A 23,705-nucleotide genomic window follows, 5' to 3' on the forward strand; every position below is an offset into this window, starting at 1 on the left:
CTGCGCCACCAGGGAAGCCCCCTATAATCTTTGTAATGTACAGTTGAATTCAGTTTGCTAGGATTTTATTGAGGATTTTTGCATGTATATTCATCAAGGATATTGGCCTACTGTTTTCATATCTTGTGCTTTGTTTGGTTTTGTTATCAGGGTGATGTTCTTCTCATGGAATGAGTTTGGAAGTGTTCCCTTCTCTCCCATTTTTTGGAAGATTTAAGGAGAATTAGTATAAATTCTTTGAATGTTTTGTAGAATTCACTTGTGAAGACCTCTGGTCCTGGGGTTTTCTTTGTTCAGAGATTTTTGATTACTGATTCAATTTCCTTATTTTTATTGATCTAGTCAGGCTTACTATGTTTTAATTCAGTTTTTGTAGGTTATGTTTCTAGGAATTTATCCGTTTCTTATAAGTTATCTAGTTTGTTGGCATATAACTGTTTATAATTGTCCCTTATAATCCTTTTTATTTCTGGGGCATCCGTTGTAATGTCTCTTCTCTTATTTCTGATTTTGTTTACTTCAATCTTCTGTTACTTTTATTCTTGATTCCTTCATCAAATCAATAAATGATTTGAGTACCTGTGTGTGTCAGACAATAGATTACACCAGTAGCCTTATATTCATTGTAATCCATCTTGCATATCATGGCTAGATCATTTCAACTTTCAGATTTGATCAAGTCACTCTCGAGTTCAAAAATGTTTAGTGTTGCACACTCCCCCCACCCCCCAACCACTGCCTTCTGGCAGTGGTGTACCAAGAGGGACAGGGCAGTGGGAGCTGTCATAGCCCGAAGGAGTATCTTATCATTGGCTTACAACTGGAACATGATGATAACAAAGAGCAAGCATTTAGTTTATTTTGTTTTAAAATTCTTTATAATCAATGCGTCCCCCTTATTGCCTATATCTGAGGCAGACTACTCTCACTGCCCCCCTCTTTGGTATGTCACTACATTTCATGCTGAAATCCAAATTCTTTAGTCTGGCCTTTGTAATAGGGACCATCTCATGGAAATTCTGTAAACATTTTTGCAGAATTCAGGATGGCTGATCCCATGCCCCATGCATCAGTTATGGTACTTCCTACCAGCCCATGCCCCCAACTGACTGGGTTGCTTTTCACCTACTGTTCTACCCATCTAAACTTACCCATGTTTCAAGCTTAATGCCTTCACACTAGCCCACAGATTATTAAGCCTTGGAACTTATATCATACTTTGTCACATGGCTAATATGTACATTTTATATTATTAATTATTTTCCCTATGTATGTTTTGTTCTTCAATATCGATGATGTACTGATGAAGGTCATGAGTTGAGTTGTGCCACATGAAGTGCATTAGCACAAACAGGAGCCTGTTCAATGATAATAAAAGGTAACAGCTTTGGCAATAGGAAAAATTGGTCTCCTTGCTGAATTCTGTAATCTGTGTATTCTAGCAATGAGCTCTTATAACCACAGGGTGTCACTGCTTTACAAGTCAAATTTTCTTCATTTGATTGTAGAGAAGATAGAAGTAGGAGAAATTCGTGAGAGATTGCAACAAAATGTATAGCAGTGTTTGGAGATGTGGAGATGGAATAGAATTATATAGACCAAACTGAAAAATCCCATTTACACACTAAACACCATCTACAGTCTCATTCCCCTTTCCACTGGTAATTTGTTGTGTAGTCTTCCAGATCTTTTCTCTTTGTTTGGGGGTTGTGTGTGTGTGTGAGAGGGAGAGAGAGAGAAACAGAGAGACAGACACAGAGACACAGAGGTAGAGAAGTTTAGGGAACATAAATGGGATCCTACTCTGTGTGTGTGTATGTGTGTGGTGCATAGCCATTCAGTAGCATTTTCTTTTCATTTTATAACATTTCATTGGCCATCTTTTGTTCTCACTACATCCAACTCTATCTCATTCTTTTTAGCAGCTAATGCAGCAATTTCTGTGTATTGAAATGATCAGTAATTGGCATCTTTAATCCTCAAAATAGTTGCCTTGGTATTGTCCACAACTGTGAGTCAGAGTGAATTCCATTCTGTCGCCCATTGTTTGAAAGCTGTACAGTTAATTAGTAAGCACTTAGGAGGACTGATAAGTGTTGAGCAGTAAGTTGCAAAACAGTATATGCAAACCAGATTGCCACCAGAATTTAGAACAACATAAAATAAAATGCTCTGGAGTATTTATAAGGAGAAGAGAAGAAAGAGCCAAAGTAAGAAAGACCATTAAATTACCAATACATTTTGTACGGGTTGACTAAAACGTTCATTCGAGTTTTTCCGTAAGATGTTACAGAAAAACTTGAACGAACTTTTTGGCCAACCCAATACCTACATTATCTCTTATTTATGATTATAAGATTATACATGCTCATCGTAGAAGATAGGAAATAGAGAAACACATTAAAAAGAAAACAATCGTTACCCTAACCCCATAACTTAACCATAGTTAATATTTATTTTTTACTCATAGCTTCTTACATTTTTATGTTTAAATTTGTATTATAAGATACAGGTACATGATTTTTAAAACATTCCAACAATACAGGAAGGTGAAAAGTAAAAAGAGAGAGTTCTCTTCTCACCTGATTCTCATCTTCTCTTCTCATTCTCATCCTCACTTTCCAGATATTCACTCACTCTTAAAAATCTCTCATAATTTACATTTAAGTGTGTTGATATTGCCTTTATTCTGAGTATATAAATATGTGTTATGTGACATATACACCATTATAGAGTTATACTGTGTTAATGTTTTTTTTATATTACTTTTCTTTTTCATATAGTTTTCTACCCAAAGCATACATATTCCATATATAACCCAGGTGCAACCTGGGGGTACAGAGTAAGCATGTAACTATTTCAAAAAGTTTGACTTGGCACTTCTCCTCACCCCATTCCATGCCACTGAGTTTCTGATCTTTCACAGAAAAAGGCCTGTAGCCTTAGCTGAAGACCCATTCCAGTGAACCGCACATTCTTTCTGTGTGTATGGCTCTATTTTAGACTATTACTTTTGGGGAGCTATTAGAGGAGAAAATACAGTTACTATTGTGTGGTATAGTGGAAAATGTCAAAGATTTGGGTTTTGATCCCAGTTTTATCATTTATTGGCTGTGTTTAAAGGATAAAATGTTTCATACAACCTTGTGAGATATTTTTATCCCTCTTTAGAGATGAAAAAACAGAGATCCAGCCAGGGAGAAGTGAATTATTTAAGGTCACACAACTACTATGTACTAGAGCCAGGATTCAAGCAAAGGCCTGTTTGAGGCACAGCCTATGTGTTTTCCATTCAACCATCGTGGCTTCTCTTTGGGACTTCAGTAAAGGTGAAAGAGAACATGACTTTAAAGTGATTGCTTAATTTTTTGACGTTATAAAAGGTTATGTACTCTGTTATCTTTTCGGGATCCAAACGTCTCTTATCTGACTCCCTTTGTTTTGTCATATTCCTTTTTTTAGGAGAGAAGCCTTATAAATGCACCTGGGATGGCTGCTCCTGGAAATTCGCTCGCTCAGATGAGCTAACCCGCCATTTCCGCAAGCACACAGGCATCAAGCCTTTCCGGTGCACAGACTGCAATCGTAGCTTTTCTCGCTCTGACCACCTGTCTCTGCACCGCCGGCGCCATGACACCACGTGAGCGGCACAGACTGCACTAGAAGAGCTGCACTGGTCTCTTTCTTGTGTGTGTGTGTGTGTGTGTGTGTGTGTGTGTGTGTGCGCGCGCGCACGTGCGCGCAGTGGGATCATGACCATCTTTTCCTCTTTGACTCAGCTTGCCTCTGGGATGGGATTGGAACAGTTCACTGAGCCAGGCTGACGAAACTGGAGGAAAAGATAGCTGATCTTCCATAGGGACTCTTTATATTCCACCTTCATTTCTCCACTGACTAGTCACCAGTTTTTTCAACCTCCGCATGGGTTGAATTCCAGTGCGGCACCCATGGTTGCCCCCCTCCCGTCCCTGTTATGAGATAGGAAGTTTTTCCTACAATACGAAAACAGGAATCAAATTCAAGGCTGTGAACAAACATACGCTGCTTTTTGTTCTTATTTTCCTCTTGTTTTATAGAATTCTTATCATATTTCTGAATCAGTACATCAAAGTGGTTTGTAGTGTCCTAAATTGACTTTTTTCAAGTTCCTAGGCAGAAAAGAGCATAACATTGTAGTTGGCTGGTAAGATTTACAGGGATTTGGGTCCTGAGTATAGGGCACATTCTCAGTGAATAAGCTGAGTCCCATACCAAGCTCCAAGGTTTTGTAAAGCCAATTCTATTTGTTCTTACAGTTTGGTTTTCAGACAGTGCTGGTGCTTCTTGCTTCTTTAGTCCATCAAAGGGAATGAAAGGATCTTTTTGTCCTTCTCCTTTTCCTCCTCTTCTTCCTCCTCCTCCTTCAGGATTAAAGATTTTGCTGCACAATTACATTCTTTGTTTTCTTAAATTTGAACAAAAATTCAAAGCACACATCGACCTGCCAGTAGGGTAAAAAGTGTTCCAGGAGAGTAAGTTGGGCAGTGACAGGAACAAGTAGACCCAGGATGATCCTGAAAACAAATAGAGGAGGACTTTTTTTGGATAGGATATCAAAAGTGCTATAATCACAAGTCTCATTCAAATGGCAATCTGTTGAGACAATGTCTTGAGAGGCTACACTGTACTGTGTATTCTTCTGTTTACATAAAGCAACTGTTATGCGCATATTGCATGATGAGAAATGACACACTGGGACCATGTTATACTGAGGTGAGGGGTTGGAAGAAAAAAATGTGTTAAGTCCATGGCATTATTAGCATGCATTCCTATGTTTCAAATGGAACTATAAGAGGCTTTTAGTGAAAACTGACAAACAGAAAGCAATTCGATGTTCTGCAACTGCTATGAACATCTAAGCCATTTACTTTAGCCATTATAACATGTTGCATAATATACACATTTGCTTACCCAATCAGACTGTTTTATAATAGTCTCTGGGACATAAAACCCTCTGTTCCAGGCCCTGGACCTCAGATCTACCTCCACATGGCATATTTCCTCTCCTGGGGTCAGGGAGGGGAGGTTTGCATCACTTAATTGTGGACACAGCCTCTCTCCTGGAAAAGGTTGTCTTCATATGGTACCCTTTTTCCTTGGCAGATATTCAACCAGTCTCTCTTGAATACTTCAGGTCATTACTTCCCAAGGCCACCTAGTCTGACTAAATCATAGAATTCTAGCACCAAGAAAGGATCCTATTAGCTATCTAGTCCTACCCATCATTAATATTTTACAAATGAAACAAATACGGGTCAGATTCTTTTCCCAGATGTTTCCTTGAGGCCTTACAGACCTGCACACCCATTCTCCCAGGGATCACATTATTAAACCAAATTAAAGAAATATTTACATGATTGGTTGCAGTATTTGTCCAAGTTTATATGTTAGGCTTCAGAAAACTTTAGACCACTCACAAAATCATTTACAGTTGACTAAATGGTAAGTAAAATGTGCTTGTGGTCGTTGATATATAACATTAGGAACACAGGTTTTCTATTCTAACACTTTCTATAATATCTCAGGTTTGATTTACCTCATTTCAAGTTACAGTGTCTTTTCAGACCATAAACCCTCATAAATTTAAGGACTACCTGTATTTTTCAAAATGATATGTAGATTTTTACTATTTTTGCCTTGTTATTTTGATATAGGTTTTACCCTGACTTTTGGTGTGCAAGTTCCACACTGTAGACTAATTGTTAAAGCACTAGGAAATATCTAGGACCAATCTGTTAAAGGGGACATCTATGCAGGTGTAAGACAGGTTGTTAAAGGTGAATTACCATCATACATAAGTTAAGCTTATAATTGAGTAGTTGATATGGTATTTCACAGTAGAGTCTAAGGGCTTACCCATTTTCTCCAGAGTTTGGATTTGAGACTCCTTTTCCAGAGTTCATAACTGACCTGTGCCCATCAGGATCTTTTGCATTGGAGCATATGATCTATTTATAAATAAAGGCTATAAAACATAGTGTTGTACTAACTAGGATAATCAAATTAGAACTCCAAATATTGGTATCCCTGACATCTCTAAGCCTTTATTCAATTTTTTCCCTGCAATGTAATGAGGGGCTTTGTTAATGCTTTATTAATTGTCTATGGTCAGGAAACAATTCTAATCCTATTTTTATTGCCCTCTTCCCTCCAAATAATGATAAAATCTTTACAAATTATTTCCATATTCTTTAAGAAATATATCAACATTCATTAAGAGTATTTCATGGAGTACAGGTACTCGAATACAGTATAATACTGTACCACACCAAAAGCATGTAGAACTTTGCTAAATAGTGAGATGGAAAAGAACTGGCTTTCTTAGGTAACATTTGGAATTAATTGAATTTGCTGTGCTCACATCAGCTAACCACCATTATGTGGACAGTTGCCTAGGGCATGGAAAATTGCTTTGATCGATAGGGTTGAATAATATCTTGGAATTTATTGCAGTAGAATTCCTCCATTTGTAGATGATTGGCAATTGAACATTACTATTGATAATTATGATTGGAAAATTCAGGAAAAACTATGAAGAATATGAACTGCTGAGTACATTAGGTGGAGTGCATTATGGGCAAGACAGAAAAGTTTGTGAGAAAAAATTCTTAAATTCTTTTTAAATAAAATTTTTATTTTAACACAGTTTTAGATTTACAGAAAAATTCTGAAGATAGTACAGAGAGTATCCCTATATCTCAAACCCAGTTTTCCCTATTACTAAGATCTTTCATTAGATGTACATTTGATGCAATTAATGAAATAATGATACATTATTATTAATTAAAGTCCAAACTTTATTCAGATTTTCTTAGTTTTTACCTAATATCCTTTTTTTTTTCCAGCATCCTGTTCAGGATACCACATCACATTTAGTAGTCATATCTCCTTAGGCTTCTCTTGGTTGTGACAATTTCTCAGACTTTCCTTGTTTCCTATGACCTTGGCAGTTTCGAGGGGTCCCTCAATTAATATCTGTCTGATGTTTTTCTCATGATTAAACTGAGCTTATGGGTTTGGGGGAGGAAGACCACAGAGGTGAACTGCCATTTTCATCACATCATATTAACATGACTTATACCCTTGATGTTAATCTTGATCACCTGGCTGAGATGGTGTTTGTCAGGTTTCTCCTCTATATTCCACCCCACCTTCCATACTGTACTCTTTGGAAGGAAATCACTATGTGCAGCCCACACTTAAGAAGTGGTTAGCTATGCACTACATGCCTGAGGGTGAGTATCTACATAAATTATTTGGAATTCTGCGTGGTAGAGTTGTCTTTTCTCCCTCATTTATTTATTTATGCAATAATTTTCTTGTATCAGTATGGACTCATGGATATTTACATGGATATGTACTTTGGGTTATAGTCCAATGCAACTTATTTTGTTACTCAGATTGTTCCAGCTTTTGTCATTGGGCACTCTTTTGGGTTGGTTTCCATGTTCTTTTGACATACCCCCATCTTTTTTTTAGCACACCTTTATTTTCCAGCACTACAAGATGCTGCAAACTCATCTTGTATATTTTTTTTGCCGAATCCTGTAATCAACCATTTCTTTAAGGAGTCCTGGTTTCTTTTAATGGAGAATTGTATTAGAAACGAAGATCTGGGCATTAGGTATGCTTGTTGCTTCTTGTATTTTTGCTTCTAGGTCATCTCAACTGACAGAGCAAGGAAATATATGTGTGTACACTAACCCATGTATATCTATACATACATATCTACAAATATTTCTGTATGTAATCATCCGTATCTTTATTAAGCTAAACATGAGTTTATACTGATGTCTCCTACTCCAATCCCTTACCACATGGATCATCTTATCCTAGCCTTTTGCCTTTGTTCACTCTAACCTTCCACTCCAAAAGTGAGAAACCTGGCTCCCACACGTTGCCACTTACTTACTTAATTGTTCAGTTCCAGAGTACCTGTATAGTGGTATCTGAATTGTTAGCCTTTACACCTGTGGGAACACCTAGAGCACAGTACTTATGTACATGATAGTAACAGTTTTAGAACTCTAACAGCTCTTTGAAACAAAGTGATCTGCAAAATTCAGGAGTTAGAGATTTCTATGACCTGAGTTCCAGGAACTTGGGGTGTATCCTACCCTCAAAAGGTTTTCCGAAGATCAAAACCATTGGGAATTGATCTAATCATTAATAAGCCAAGGGAAATTATTGATCCTCCCTAGTGTGTTGATACCTATATAGAAATAGGTACACTGAAGAAAGTAGGTGTGCCCAATTTAAAGAAACACTTAGTTAGCACTGTCTTTTCTCACTGGTAAATATGGCTCTCTGACAATAGAGGTGCTACCCTAAGTTACCTCTCTTCCATATTTTCCCATCTCTCACTTTATTGACCTTAGGCAAGTCACATAGCCTCTCTGTGCCTCAGTTAACCCATCTGTAAAATGGGGATCCAAATACCTACCTCACAGGATTGTTGTGAGGATTCTCAATAATGGATGTTGGCAAAACTGACAAGTGATCCTTAAATGAACAACAAAATATTATGATTACCATTATGATGATAATTATAGTACTCTATATTTACCCTAGAAAAAGGAGAGGATTAGGTTTCCTGGATGATAAAGAGCTAAATTTGAGTAAGTAACAAGGATAATTGAAGAGTGGTCACTGGAAGTAATATTATCTCTTCCTCTCACTTTCCCTACATTCTCTTCATTGCTAGCTATAAGATTCTCATCTGTTTCTATACTCAAAGCATATTAGTGTCTAAAGGAATAAGTAGGCAAAATCCATTGCTGTAAAAGCGGTATTCTTCCCCTTTCCTCACTCTGCCTGGACCACATTACATGTCCCCTTGTCAGAAGCACAGAGGCAATCTCCCACAGCCCTTCAAACTTTGGCCAGTCCAGCTTCACCAGTTACATTGTCTTTCCACACTTATTATATTCTGAACAGTATAGGTCGAAGGGAAGTGGGGTGGGGTGGTTGGGGTGGGAGTGGGATGGAAGAGAATAGAACTTATACTAGTGACAGGATATTTCTTTGATTCTCAAATACTGGTTTTACCTCCCATTTCTTTTTCTGGTGGTGGGTTGGGGACAGGGGGAGAGACACTATTTTGTTTATTGAGAAACTCTCCTTCCTTTCCAGTAGATGTTTCCCAGGATCAGCATAAGTAGTTGTTTTGGACATTATAACTATGTTGTATGCAGTGCTGTTTTCATTGTATTTCTGAATAAAAAGAGGAAGAGAATCCCTAGTGCTGTCCATCCTTGTTTTTTGACAGGCGGACACAGCGGGAAAACAGTGCCAGAAACTGACTGTTCATTTTTGTGTTGGGGAAAGGAGCCTGCAGTGAAATGATTGTTTTTTGTCATTGTTTGTTTAAAGAAGTTATAGAACAGTATATTAAGCTTTAGTATTTATAACTCATGTCTCTGCCTTGTTATTTCAGTACTTTAGAACAGCACCCTGTTTTTTCTCTATTTTATACTAGTTCTTGCTCCAGCGACATGGCTGTGAGACTAAGATTGTGAGCAATCTCTCATATTCAAGCCTGTTAGGTCCCTGGAGATACTCAAAAACTGCCTCAGTTAGCATGGTCACTTAGAGACTACTATGTTCTCGCTCAATGGGACTTTTCCTCTGTGGCATCCAGGCAGGGTGTATGTTTGGGAACTAAGCAATCTTGTTACGTTTGATTATTGTACTTTTATTAATAAAAAATATTTTAAACTTCAGAATCCACGGCTGTTATCTCGAATTTGTCTTCATTTACGTTTCCACAGTATCGCATGGCACCAGTAAATCATTCTCGTTTTCTTTCCCTTAACTGGGTAAAATTTTGGTGAAACTACTTTATACTAGCATGGGGCAAGAAAGGAAGCTGGGCTGTCTTAAACACAATAATTTCTCTAAGTACATGAGGCCCTCCCCATTCTTGGAAATCTACTCAGCATGTCCCTGAATGGGACTGCATGGAGACTGTGCTCCTTTTACATATTTCTTACAGAGAATCAACCTGTATGATACAGGCTCAGCTGGTAAGGTTTCCCTGCCCATCTCTGTTCCCTTCACCATCTTGTTTGTTTTTTTCCTGAGAAGGAATTCAAGACAGTAGGGTATTGGGACAGCTTTAAACTTCAAAGCTACCTCAGTACAAATACCACCCCTGGGTGGGGATCTGGGAAGCTTTGGGAAACTTCATCTCTCAGAGAGATGCTGGGGAGAAAGGTAAAAGGGAGGAAATCCTGTGAGAGATTAAGACCAAGAGCTAGAAGAACAGATTGAAGAGTAACTGCTCTTGGAGCTGACAGAAAGGGATTATTACTACAAATTATATAAAACAAGGAATCTCAAGCTTTATAAGTCTCTCCAAATTTTTTTTACTCATTTATTTATTCTGAGAGTCATTTTCATCTCTTTGGGTTAAAAGCCTCATCAACTCGATGCTACAAATACACTGACTGAAAAACTACCAATAATCCAGGCTTTTTGCTGGTTGTTATGGACATAAATAAAACACACATGCTCTCAAGAAATTCACTCCTTAAGAGGGGATACCAGCATGAAAAAAAAAAACACAGTAATGTCTTAAGTCTCATAATAGATATATGTTCCATATTACTGAAAATTAAAAACATTTAAACAGTAAAAGATAACATAAAAAGTTAAGGCAGCCACATATAACACAAGATTTATGTCTAGCACATATATAAAAATCATACAAATAATTTAAAAATGCAACATGAATAAAAAATTAACAATTCACAGATGGATTTTATATAGCCAATAAACCTATAAAAAATGTTCGACCTCACTACTAATCATGGAAATTCAATTCAAAAAGAACAAAATAGTGTCATCTGCAGCAATATGAATGGACCTAGAGACTGTCATGCTGAGTGAAGTAAGTTAGAGAAAAACAAATATGACATCGCTTACATGTGGAATCTAAAAAAAGTGGTACAAATGAACTTATTCATAAACAGAAATAGAGTCACATATGTAGAAAACAAACTTATGGTTACCAGGGGGGAAAGGGGGGGAGGGATAAATTGGGAGATTGGGATTGACACATACACACTACTATATATAAAATAGATAACAAATAAGGACCTACTGTATAGCACAGGGAACACTTCTCAATACTCTGTAATGACCTATATGGGAAAATAATCTTAAAAAGGGTGTATATATGTATATGTATAAGTGATTCACTTAGCTGTACAGCAGAAACTAACACAATATTTTAAATACACTATACTCCAATAAAAATTTAAAAATAAATAATAAAAAGTAAAATGAGAACAATTTTCCACTCATTTGACTGGAAAATATTTACAAGTTTCATAAGAACAAGTGTTGGCAAAATATATGGAAATGTGTAATTATTATACACCACCGGCTGAAGATAAAAAATGGTAGTCATACTGGAGGAAACTTTTTCTTTGTTTATTATAACAAAAAAGACCAAATACTCTATGTCCCAGAAATTTCACTTTTGAGTGTCTAAATAGAGGTTGGTGCATATACAATAAAGATGTTTATTTCAGCATTGATTATAATCATGAAAAATTATAAATAACATAAACGTCTATCAAAAGGGGAATGACAGTAAGCTATGATATAAGTTATACTGTGGAACATAATGCAGCAGTCAATGGGAATGGGGTAGATCCATATTAACCTGTATGGAAAGATCTTAAAATCATATTGTTTTGGAAGGATCCACACCAACCAGATTACTGTGCCTTTGTATTAAGAGAAATGAAGAACCTCAGCTTGAGGGTTTAAAATAAATCTGTAAGAATTCAGGAGGGAAACATCTTGTAGGGCTGTCAGAGAATATGGTCAAAGGAACAGTGAACACAAAGGCACTTCTCTTCTGAAATATGTTATAAAAAATACACAGGAGTTACTTGGGACAGTTAATATGTATATTCATATTTGAACACTTACAATTACATTACCCTGATTCATTTATCAGATTAGCTACAGTCACTGGGCAGAGAGTGAGTGGGGATAGAAGAGAATGGGACCAGATATATTTTTAGAAGAATGAGTAGGTCAGCAAGGGTTAAGGTGCATATCCTGGTGAAACCACAGCAAGTAACTATTGCATCTTGGACAAGGGATCATAAGAAGCCAGAATAGCTAAGAATGAGAGACCCAGAATACAGGCTTTTTGCACTTTTCAAGAGGTGAGGGGTGAAATGAGAACTGACCTGAAGGTTTGGCTCCTCATGCAGACTATCTGGATCTGTTGCTATAATCTTATTTGTAGATGGGATATTTTCCCTCAACATTTTCTTCAAATTATATTTTCTTTTCCCTTCCCCCAGCTATATTCAGATAAAATTGGCAAATAATATTGTGTAAGTTTAAGGTATACAATGTGATGGTTTGATACACATATATTGTGAAATTTTTACCACAATAACGTTACTTAACATGTCATTCACCTAACATAATTACCGTTTTGTTGTTGTTATAGTGAGAATATTAAAGTCCTACTCTCATAGCAACTCTCAAGTATACAATACAGTATTGTTAACTATACTCACCATGCTATTTATTAGGTCCCCAGAATCTGTTCATCTTATAACTGAAAGTTTATAATCTTAGACCAACATCTTTGTATTTTGCTCATGACTCAGACCTTGGCAAACACAATTCTACTCTCTGTTTCTATGTATTTAATGTTTTTAGATTTCACGTATAAGTAAGAATATAGAATATGTGTCTTTGACTTATTTCACTTAACAATATGGCCAAAAGGTCCAACCATGTTGTTGCAAATGACAGGATTTCCTTCTTGTTGATGGCTGAATAATATTCAACCATATATATGTGTGTGTGTGTGTGTGTGTGTGTGTATATATATATATATATATATATATATATATAACATTTTTATTATCCATTCATCTGTTGAAGGAAACTTACTTAGGTTATTTCTATGTCTTGGCTATTGTGAATAATGCTGAATTGAATATGGAAAAACACATACCTCTTCAAGAGAGTGAATTCACCTCTTTCAGAAGTGGGATTTCTTCTACAGATTCAATGCAATCCCTATCAAATTACCAGTGGCATTTTTTACAGAACTAGAATAAAAAAATCTTAAAATTTGTATGGAGACACAAAAGGCCCTGAATAGCCAAAGCAGTCTTGAGGGAGAAAAACGGAGCTGGAGGAATGGACTCCCTGATTCAGACTATACTACAAAGCTACAGTCATCAAGACAATATGGTACTGGAAAAAAAACAGAAATATAGATCAATGGAACAAGATAGAAAGCCCAGAGATAAACCAACACACCCATAGTCAACTAATCTTGACAAAGGAGGCAAGGATATACAATGGAGAAAAGAGAGCCTCTTCAATAAGTGGTGCTGGGAAAACTGGACGGCTACATGTAAAAGAATGAAATGAGAACACTCCCTAACACCATATACAAAAATGAACTCAAAATGGATTAAAGACCTAAATGTAAGACCAGACACCATAAAATTCTTAGAGGAAAACATAGGAAGAGCACTCTTTGACATAAATTACAGCAAGATCTTTTTTGATCCACCTTCTAGAGTAATGGAAATAAAAACAAAAATAAACAAATGGGACCTAATGAAACTTAAAAGCTTTTGCAAAGCAAAAGAAACCACAAACAAGATGAAAAGGCAACCCTCAGAAAGGGAAAAAAGAATATTTGCTAATGAATCAACAGACAAAGGGTTAATCTCCAAAATATATAAACAGCTCATGCAGCTCAATATTAAAAAAATAACAACCTAATCAAAAAATGGGCAGAAGACCTAAATAAACATTTCTCCAAAGAGGACATACAGATGACTGAGAAGCACATGAAAAGCTGCTCAACGTCACTAATTACTAGAGAAATGCAAATCAAAACTACAGTGGTGTATCACCTCACACCAGTTAGAATGGGCATCATCAGAAAATTTACAAACAACAAATTTTGGAGAGGGTGTGGAAAAAAGGGAATGCTCTTGCACTGTTGGTGGGAATGTAAATTGTTACAGCCAGTATGGAGAACAGTATGGAGGTTCCTTCAAAAACTAAAAATAGAATTACCATATGACCCAGCAATTCCACTACTGAGCATATACCCAGAAAAAAACATAATTCAAAAAGACATATGCACTGCAATGTTCATTGCAGCACTATTTTAAATAGGCAGGTCATGGAAACAACCTAAATGCCCATCAACAGACAAATGGATTAAGAAGATATGGTACATATATATAATGGAATATTACTCAACCATAAAAAGGAATGAAATTGGGTCATTTGTAGAGACATGGATTAATCTAGAGACTGTCATACAGAGTGAAGTATGTCAGAAAGAGAAAAACAAAATATCATAAATTAACACATATATGTAGAACCTAGAAAAATGATACAGATGAACTGGTTTGCAGGGCAGAAACTGAGACACAGATGTAAAGAACAAACGTATGGACCCCAAGGGGGGAAAGTAGTGGTGGTAGGGGTGGTGTGATGAATTGGGAGAATGGAATTTACATATATATATATTATATATATATAATATATATAATATATATATATATATATACTAATATGTATAAAACTGATAACTAAAAAGAACATGCAGTATAAAAAATTAATTAAATAAAATTCAAAAAAAAAGAAGTGGGATTGCTGGATCATATGGTAATTCTATTTTAAATTTTAAAGAAAACTCCATATTATTTTCCAGGAGGATTTACCAATTTGCATTCCCATCAACAGTGTACCATGGTTATGTTTTATCCACATCCACACCAGCATTTGTTATTTCTTGACTTCTTGATAATAGCCACTCTAAGAGGTGAGAAGTGATCATGGTTAGATTTGCATTTCCCAGATGATTAGTGATGTTGAGCACATTTTTACATACTTGTTGGCCACTTGTATGTTTCTTTGGGAAAATGTCTACTCAAGTCCTCTGCCAACCTTTAACTGGATTTTTGTTTGTTTTTGCTTTTCACATTGTAGGATTATTTTTTCTGTTTCTGTGAAAAATGACATTGGAATTTTGATAGGGATTACATAGATTCTATAGATGGCTTCAGGTGATACAGACAGTTTAACAATATTAATTATTCTGATCCATGTACACAGAATAACTTTCTATACATTTGTGTTTTCTTCAATGTATTTCATCAAAATCTTGTAATTGTTATTGTACAGATCTTTCACTTCCTTTGTTAAATTTATTCCCAAGTATTTTATTATTTTCAGTGCTATTGTAAATAGATGTTTAAATTTCTTTTTCAGCTATTTCACTGTTAATGTATAGAAACACAATTAATTTCTGCATGTTGATTTCATATACTGCAACTGTATTGAATTCATTGATTAGTTCCAACAGTTTTTTGTTACATCTTAAGAATATTCTATATATCATATAATCTTCAACAATTTTACTTCTTCCTTTCCAATTTAGATAATTATTATTTATTTATCTTGACTGATTTGTTCTAGCTAGGATTTCCTGTAATATGTTGAATAGAAGCAGGTATAGTGAGCACCCTTGTCTTGTTTCTCATCATAGAGGAAACCTTTCAACATTTCACTGTTGAGTATACTGTTATCTGTGGCCTTGTCAGATATGGCCTTTATGATTTTGAGGTATATTCTTTCTATACCCAATTTGTTGAGGAATTTATCACGAAAGGATCTTGTACTTTGTCAAAATCTTTTTCTGCACTCATTGAGATGACCATATTTTTGTCTTTCATTTTATTAATGTGGTGTATCATATCTGTTGATTTTTGTATATTGAACAAATCATTGCATCTCAGATATAAAGCACACTTTTTCATAATGTAAGATCCTTATAATAAGGTATTGAATTTTGTTTGCCAGTATTTCGTTGATAATTTTGCATATAATTTAACCAGAGATATTGTTTTCTTGTAATATCCTTATATGACCATGGTATCATTGTAGTGCTGGGCTTGTAAAATGAGTTTGAGAGTGTTCCTTCCTCTTCTATTTTTTGGAAGAGCTTGAAAAGGGTTGACATTAATTCTTATTTAGGTGATTGGTAAAATTTACCCATGAAGCCATCTGGTCCTGGGCTTTTCTTTGTTGGGAAGATTTTGATTACTGATTCAATATCCTTAACTTGTTATTGCTGTGTTTAGATTTTCTACTTCTTCATGATTCACAATTGGTAGGTCGTATGTTTCTCAGGATTTATCCATTTATTCTAATTTGTCCAATTTGTTGGCATATAATTGTTCATAGTGGTCTCATTATCCTTTTATTTATATTTTTAGAATGCTCAAAAATTTTATTTCCTTTATTCTTTCCTAGCTTTCTATCTTTATTTCCTTTGTTCTTTCCATCCTTCCTTTCCTTCCTTCTTTTGTTCCATTCTTCCTTCCTTTCTATAATTTTTTCTTTCCTTCCTTCTTTTTATTTATTGAGATATAATTGGCATACAGAACTGTATAAGTTTAAGACATACAGCATAATGCAGTTGACTTAAATGTATTGTGAAATTATTTCCAAAAAAATAATTAAATCCATTATCATATATAGATAGAAAAAAAGAAAAAAAAAGGTTTTTTTCTTATAATGGGACCTCTTAGGATCAACACCCTTAAAATTTTTCAAATATACCACACAGCACTATTACCTACAGTCATCATGTTGTACATTGTATCCCTAGTATTATCTTATAAGTGGATATTTGTTTGTTTTGACTGCCTTCATCCAATTCCCCCACACCTTAGGCCCCAACTCTGGTAAACTGGTAACCACAAATCTGATCTCTTTTTCTGTGAGTTTGGTTTCTCATTCCAGGGGAATTCCCTGATGTACAGTGTTTAAGACTCCATGCTTTCACTGACAAGGGCATGGGTACAATACCTGGTTGGGAAACTAAAATCCCACAAGCTGTGCCAAGCGGCCAAAAATAAAATAAATAGCGTTAAAAAAAAGATTCCATATATAAGTGAGATAATAGAGTATTTGTCTTTCTCTGTCTGACTTATTTCATTTAACATAGTGCCCTCAAGTTCCATCTATGTTATTGCAAATGGCAGAATTTCCCTCTTTTATTTAAGTAAAGTTGATTTACAATATTATATTAGTATCAAGTGTACAACAGAGAAGAATTTCCTTTATAATAGCATTCTGTTATAATAGAAAAAATGCTCAACAAGGCTAATTACTATAGAAATGCAAATCAAAACAAAGAGATATCACCTCACAACTGTCAGAATGACTATCATCAAAAAGCCTACAAATAACAAATATTGGGAGGACTTCCGGGGAAGATGGTGGAAGAGTAAGATGCGGAGATCACCTTCCTCCCCACAGATACACCTGAAATACAGCTACACGTGGAACAACTCCTACAAAACACCTACTGAACGCTGGCAGAAGACCCCAGACCTCCCAAAAGGCAAGAAACTCCCCACGTACCTGGGTAGGGCAAAGTGGAGAGATTCCCGGACAGAGGATCGGTGCCAACCGGCACTCACCAGCCCGAGAGGCTTGTCTGCTCTCCCACCGGGGTGGGCGGTGCTGGATGCTGAGGCTCGGGCTTCGGTCAGAGCGCAGGGAGAGGACTGGGGCTGGCGGCGAGAACTCAGCCTGAAGGGGGCTAATGTGCCACAGCTAGCTGGGAGGGCGTCTGGGAAAACTCTGGAGCTGCCGAAGAGGCAAGAGACTTTTTCTTCCCTCTTGGTTTCCTGGTGCACGAGGAGAGGGGATTAAGAGCGCTGCTTAAAGGAGCTCCACAGACGGGTGCAAGCCGTGGCTGAAAGCGCGGAGCACAGAGACGGGCGTGGGATGCTGGGGCTGCTGCTGCCGCAGCCAAGAGGCCTATGTGCGAGCGCAGGTCACTGTCCACGCCGCCCTTCTGGGAGCCTGTGCAGCCCGTCACTGCCGGGGTCCCGGGATCCAGGGACGGCTTCCCTGGGAGAATGCATGGCGTGCCTCGGGCTGGTGCAATGTCACGCTGGCCTCTGCTGTTGCAGGCTTGCCCTGCACTCTGTGCCACTCCCTCCACCCCCCCCGGCCTGAGTGAGCCAGAGTCCCCGAAGAGGCTGCTCCTTTAACCCTGTCCTGTCTGAGCGAAAAAGAGACGCCCTCCAGCGACCTACACACAGAGGCGGGGCCAAATCCAAAGCTGAGACCCGGGAGCTGTGAGAATAAAGAAGAGAAAGGGAAATCTCTCCCAGCAGCCTCAAAAGCAGCGGATTAAAGCTCCACAATCAACTAGATGTACCCTGCATCTGTGGAATACATGAATAGACAACAAATCATCCCAAATTGAGGAGCCAGGAGTCAGTGCTGTGCCTCAGAGGTGGGAGAGCCAACTTCAGGACACTGGTCCACAAGAAACCTCCCAGCTCCACATAATATCAAATGGTGAAAATCTTCCAGAGATCTCCATCTCAACACCAGCACCCAGCTTCACTCAACGACCAGCAAGCTACAGTGCAGGACACCCTATGACAAACAACTAGCAAGAAAGCAACACAACGCCACCCATTAGCAAAGAGGCTGCCTAAAATCATAAAAAGTCCACAGACACCCCAAAACACACCACCAGACGTGGAATTGCCCACCAGAAAGACAAGATCCAGCCTCATCTACCAGAACACAGGCACTAGTCCCCTCCACCTGGAAGCCTACACAAGTCACTAAACCAACCTTAGCCACTGGGGACAGACACCAAAAACAATGGGAACTACGAACATGCAGCCTGCAAAAAGGAGACCCCAAACACAGTAACATAAGCAAAATGAGAAGACAGAAAAACACACAGCAGGTGAAGGAGCAAGATAAAAACCTACCAGACCTAACAAATGAAGAGTTAATAGGCAGTCTACCTGAAAAAGAATTCAGAATAATGATAGTAAAGCTGATCCAAGATTCTATTTCCAAGATCCAAAATCTTGGAAATAGAATAGACAAAATGAAAGAAACAGTTAACAAGGACCTAGAAGAACTAAAGATGAATCAATCATCAATGAAAAACACAAGAAATGAAATGAAAAATACTCTAGATGGGATCAATAGCAGAATAACTGAGGCAGAAGAACGGATAAGTGAGGTGGAAGATAAAATAGTGGAAATGACTGATGCAGAGCAAAATAAAGAAAAAAGAATGAAAAGAACAGAGGACAGTCTCAGAGACCTCTGGGACAACATTAAATGCACCAACATTCGAATTAGAGGGGTTCCAGAAGAAGAAGAGAAAAAGAAAGGGACTGAGAAAATATTTGAAGAGATTATAGTTGAAAACTTCCCTAATATGGGAAAGGAAATAGTTAATCAAGTCCAGGAGGCACAGAGAGTCCCATACAGAATAAATCCAAGGAGAAATACGCCAAGACACATATTAATCAAACTGTCAAAAATTAAACACAAAGAAATCATATTAAAAGCAGCAAGGGAAAAACAACAAATAACACACAAGGGAATCCCCATCAGGTTAACAGCTGATCTCTCAGCAGAAACTCTACAAGCCAGAAGGGAGTGGCAGGACATAATTAAAGTGATGAAGGAGAGAAACCTGCAACCAAGATTACTCTACCCAGCAAGGACCTCATTCAGATTTGATGGAGAAATTAAAACCTTTACAGACAAGCAAAAGCTCAGAGAGTTCAGCACCACCAAACCAGCTTTACAACAAATGCTAAAGGAACTTCTCTAGGCAAGAAACACAACAGAAGGAAAAGACCTACAATAACGAAGCCAAAGCAATTAAGGAAATGGGAATAGGAACATACATATCAATAATTACCTTAAATGTAAATGGCCTAAATGCTCCCACCAAAAGACACAGAGTGGCTGAATGGATACAAAAACAAGACCCATATATATGCTGTCTACAAGAGACCCACTTCAGACCTAGAGACACATAAAGACTGAAACTAAGGGGATGGAAAAAGATATTCCATGCAAATGGAAATCAAAAGAAAGCTGGAGTAGCAATTCTTATATCAGACAAAATAGACTTTAAAATAAAGACTATTAGAAGAGACAAAGAAGGACACTACAAAATGATAAAGGGATCGATCCAAGAAGAAGATATAACAGTTGTAAATATTTATACACCCAACATAGGAGCACCTCAATACATACGGCAAATACTAACAGCCATAAAAGGGGAAATCGACAGTAACACACTCATAGTAGGGACTTTAACACCCCACTTTCACCAATGGACAGATCATCCAAAATGAAAATAAATAAGGAAACACAAGCTTTAAATGATACATTAAACAAGATGGACTTAATTGATATTTATAGGACATTCCATCCAAAAACAACAGAATAAACATTTTTCTCAAGTGCTCATGGAACATTCTCCAGGATAGATCATATCTTGGGTCATAAATCAAGCCTTGGTAAATTTAAGAAAATTGAAATTGTATCAAGTATCTTTTCTGACCACAATATTATGAGACTACATATCAATTACAGGAAAAGAGCTGTAAAAAATACAAACACATGGAGGCTAAACAATACAGTACTTAATAACGAAGTGATCACTGAAGAAATCAAAGAGGAAATTTAAAAATACCTAGAAACAAATGACAATGGAGAATGACAACCCAAAACCTATGGGATGCAGCAAAAGCAGTTCTAAGAGGGAAGTTTATAGCAATACAATCCTACCTGAAGAAACAGGAAACCTCTCGAATAAACAACCTAACCTTGCACCTAAAGCAATTAGAGAAAGAAGAACAAAAACATCCCAAAGTTAGCAGAAGGAAAGAAATCATAAAAATCAGATCAGAAATAAATGAAAAAGAAATGAAGGAAGCCATAGCAAAGATCAATAAAACTAAAAGCTGGTTCTTTGAGAAGATAAACAAAATTGATAAGCCATTAGACAGACTCATCAAGAAAAAAAGGGAGAAGACACAAATCAATAGAATTAGAAATGAAAAAAGAGAAGTAACAACTGACACTGCAGAAATACAAAAGATCATGAGAGATTACTACAAGCAACTATGCCAATAAAAAGGACAACCTGGAATAAATGGACAAATTCTTAGAAATGCACAACCTGCCAAGACTGAATCAGGAAGAAATAGAAAATATGAACAGACCAATCACAAGCACTGAAATTGAAACTGTGATAAAAAGTCTTCCAACAAACAAAAGACCAGGACCAGATGGCTTCACAGGCGAATTCTATCAAACATCTAGACAAGAGCTAACAACTATCCTTCTCAAACTCTTCCAAAATATAGCAGAGGGAGGAAAACTCCCAAACTCATTCTACAAGGCCACCATCACCTTGATACCAAAACCAGGCAAGGATGTCACAAAGAAAGAAAACTACAGGCCAATATCACTGATGAACATAGATGCAAAACTCCTCAACAAAATACTGGCAAACGGTATCCAACAGCACACTAAAACGATCAGACACCATGATCAAGTGGGGTTTATTCCAGGAATGCAAGGATTCTTCAATATATGCAAATCTGTCAACATGATACACCATATTAACAAATTGAAGGATATAAACCACATGATCATCTCAATAGATGCAGAGAAAGCTTTCGACAAAATTCAACACCCATTTATGATAAAAAACCCCTCCAGAAAGTAGGCATAGAGGGAAATTTCCTCAACATAATAAAGGCCATATATGACAAACACACAGGCAACATCGTCCTCATTGGTGAAAAACTGAAACCATTTCCACTAAGATCAGGAACAAGACAAGGTTGCACACTCTCACCACTCTTATTCAACATAGTTTTGGAAGATTTAGCCACAGCAATCAGAGAAGAAAAGGAAATAAAAGGAATCCAAATTGGAAAAGAAGAAGTAAAGCTGTCACTGTTTGCAGATGACATGATACTATACATAGAGAATCCTAAAGATGCTACGAGAAAACTACTAGAGCTAATCAATGAATTTGGTAAAGTAGCGGGATACAAAATTAATGCACAGAAATTTCTGGCATTCCTGTATACTAATGATGAAAAATCTGAAAGTGAAATCAAGGAAACACTCTCATTTACCATTGCAACAAAAAGAATAAAATATCTAGGAATAAACCTACCTAAGGAGACAAAAGACCTGTATGCAGAAAATTATATGACACTGATGAAAGAAATTAAAGATGATACAAATAGTTGGAGAGATGTACCATGTTCTTGGATTGGAAAAATCAACATTGTGAAAATGACTCTACTACCCAAAGCAATCTACAGATTCAATGCAATTCCTATCAAACTACCACTGGCATTTTTCACAGAACTAAAACAAAAAATTTCACAATGTGTATGGAAACACAAAAGACCCTGAATAGCCAAAGCAATCTTGAGAACGAAAAACGGAGCTGGAGGAATCAGGCTCCCTGACTTCAGACTACACTACAAAGCTACAGTAATCAAGACAGTATGGTACTGGCACAAAAACAGAAATATAGATCAATGGAACAGGATAGAAAGCCCAGAGATAAACCCACACACATATGGTCACCTTATCTTTGATAAAGGAGGCAGGAATGTACCGTGGAGAAAGGACCGTCTCTTCAATAAGTGGTGCTGGGAAAACTGGACAGGGACATTTAAAAGTATGAGATTAGATCACTCCCTAACGCCATACAGAAAAATAAGCTCAAAATGGATTAAAGACCTAAATGTAAGGCCAGAAACTACCAAACTCTTAGAGGAAAACATAGGCAGAACACTCTATGACATAAATCACAGCAAGATCCTTTTTGACCCACCTCCTAGAGAAATGGAAATAAAGACAAAAATGAACACCTGGGACCTAATGAAACTTCAAAGCTTTTGCACAGCAAAGGAAACCATAAACAAGACCAAAAGACAACCCTCAGAATGGGAGAAAATCTTTGCAAATGAAGCAACTAACAAAGGATTAATCTCCAAAATTTATAAGCAGCTCATGCAGCTCAATAACAAAAGAACAAAGAACCCAATCCAAAAATGGTCAGAAGACCTAAATAGGCATTTCTCCAAAGAAGATATACAGACTGCCAAAAAACACATGAAAGTATGCTCAACATCTTTACTCATTAGAGAAATGCAAATCAAAACTACAATGAGATATCATCTCACACCTGTCAGAATGGCCATCATCAAAAAATCTAGAAACAATAAATGCTGGAGAGGGTGTGGAAAAAAGGGAACACTCTTGCACTGCTGGTGGGAATGTGAATTGGTACAGCCACTATGGAGAACAGTATGGAGGTTCCTTAAAAATCTAAAAATAGAACTACCATATGACCCAGTAATCCCACTACTGGGCATATACCCTGAGAAAACCATAATTCAAAAAGAGTCATGTACCAAAATGTTCATAGCAGCCCTATTTACAATAGCCCAGAGATGGAAACGACCTAAGTGTCCATCATCGGATGAATGGATAAAGAAGATGTGGCACATATATACAATGGAGTATTACTCAGCCATAAAAAGAAACGAAATTGAGCTATTTGTAATGAGGTGGATGGACCTAGAGTCTGTCATACAGAGTGAAGTAAGTCAGAAAGAGAAAGACAAATACTGTATGCTAACACATATATATGGAATTTAAGAAAAAAATGTCATGAAGAACATAGGGGTAAGACAGGAATAAAGACACAGACCTACTTGAGAATGGACTTGAGGATATGGGGAGGGGGAAGGGTAAGCTGTGAC

At 37.0% G+C, this 23,705-nt stretch overlaps 1 protein-coding gene across 1 annotated transcript in view; it reads left to right on the forward strand.

Annotated features, from left to right (window-relative positions):
* Positions 1-23,705, forward strand: part of KLF8 (KLF transcription factor 8) — a gene marked incomplete at both ends in the record, with an annotated part of 80,871 nt that overhangs the window by 56,492 nt on the left and 674 nt on the right. The window contains 3 exon segments of the mRNA XM_079728008.1: positions 3,463-3,640; positions 8,883-8,940; positions 8,945-8,997. Of these exon segments, the coding sequence (XP_079584134.1) occupies positions 3,463-3,640; positions 8,883-8,940; positions 8,945-8,997 (289 nt within the window).

The sequence above is a fragment of the Hyperoodon ampullatus genome, assembly GCF_949752795.1.
Source record: "Hyperoodon ampullatus genome assembly, chromosome: X".
NCBI classification, from domain to species: Eukaryota; Metazoa; Chordata; class Mammalia; order Artiodactyla; family Ziphiidae; genus Hyperoodon; species Hyperoodon ampullatus.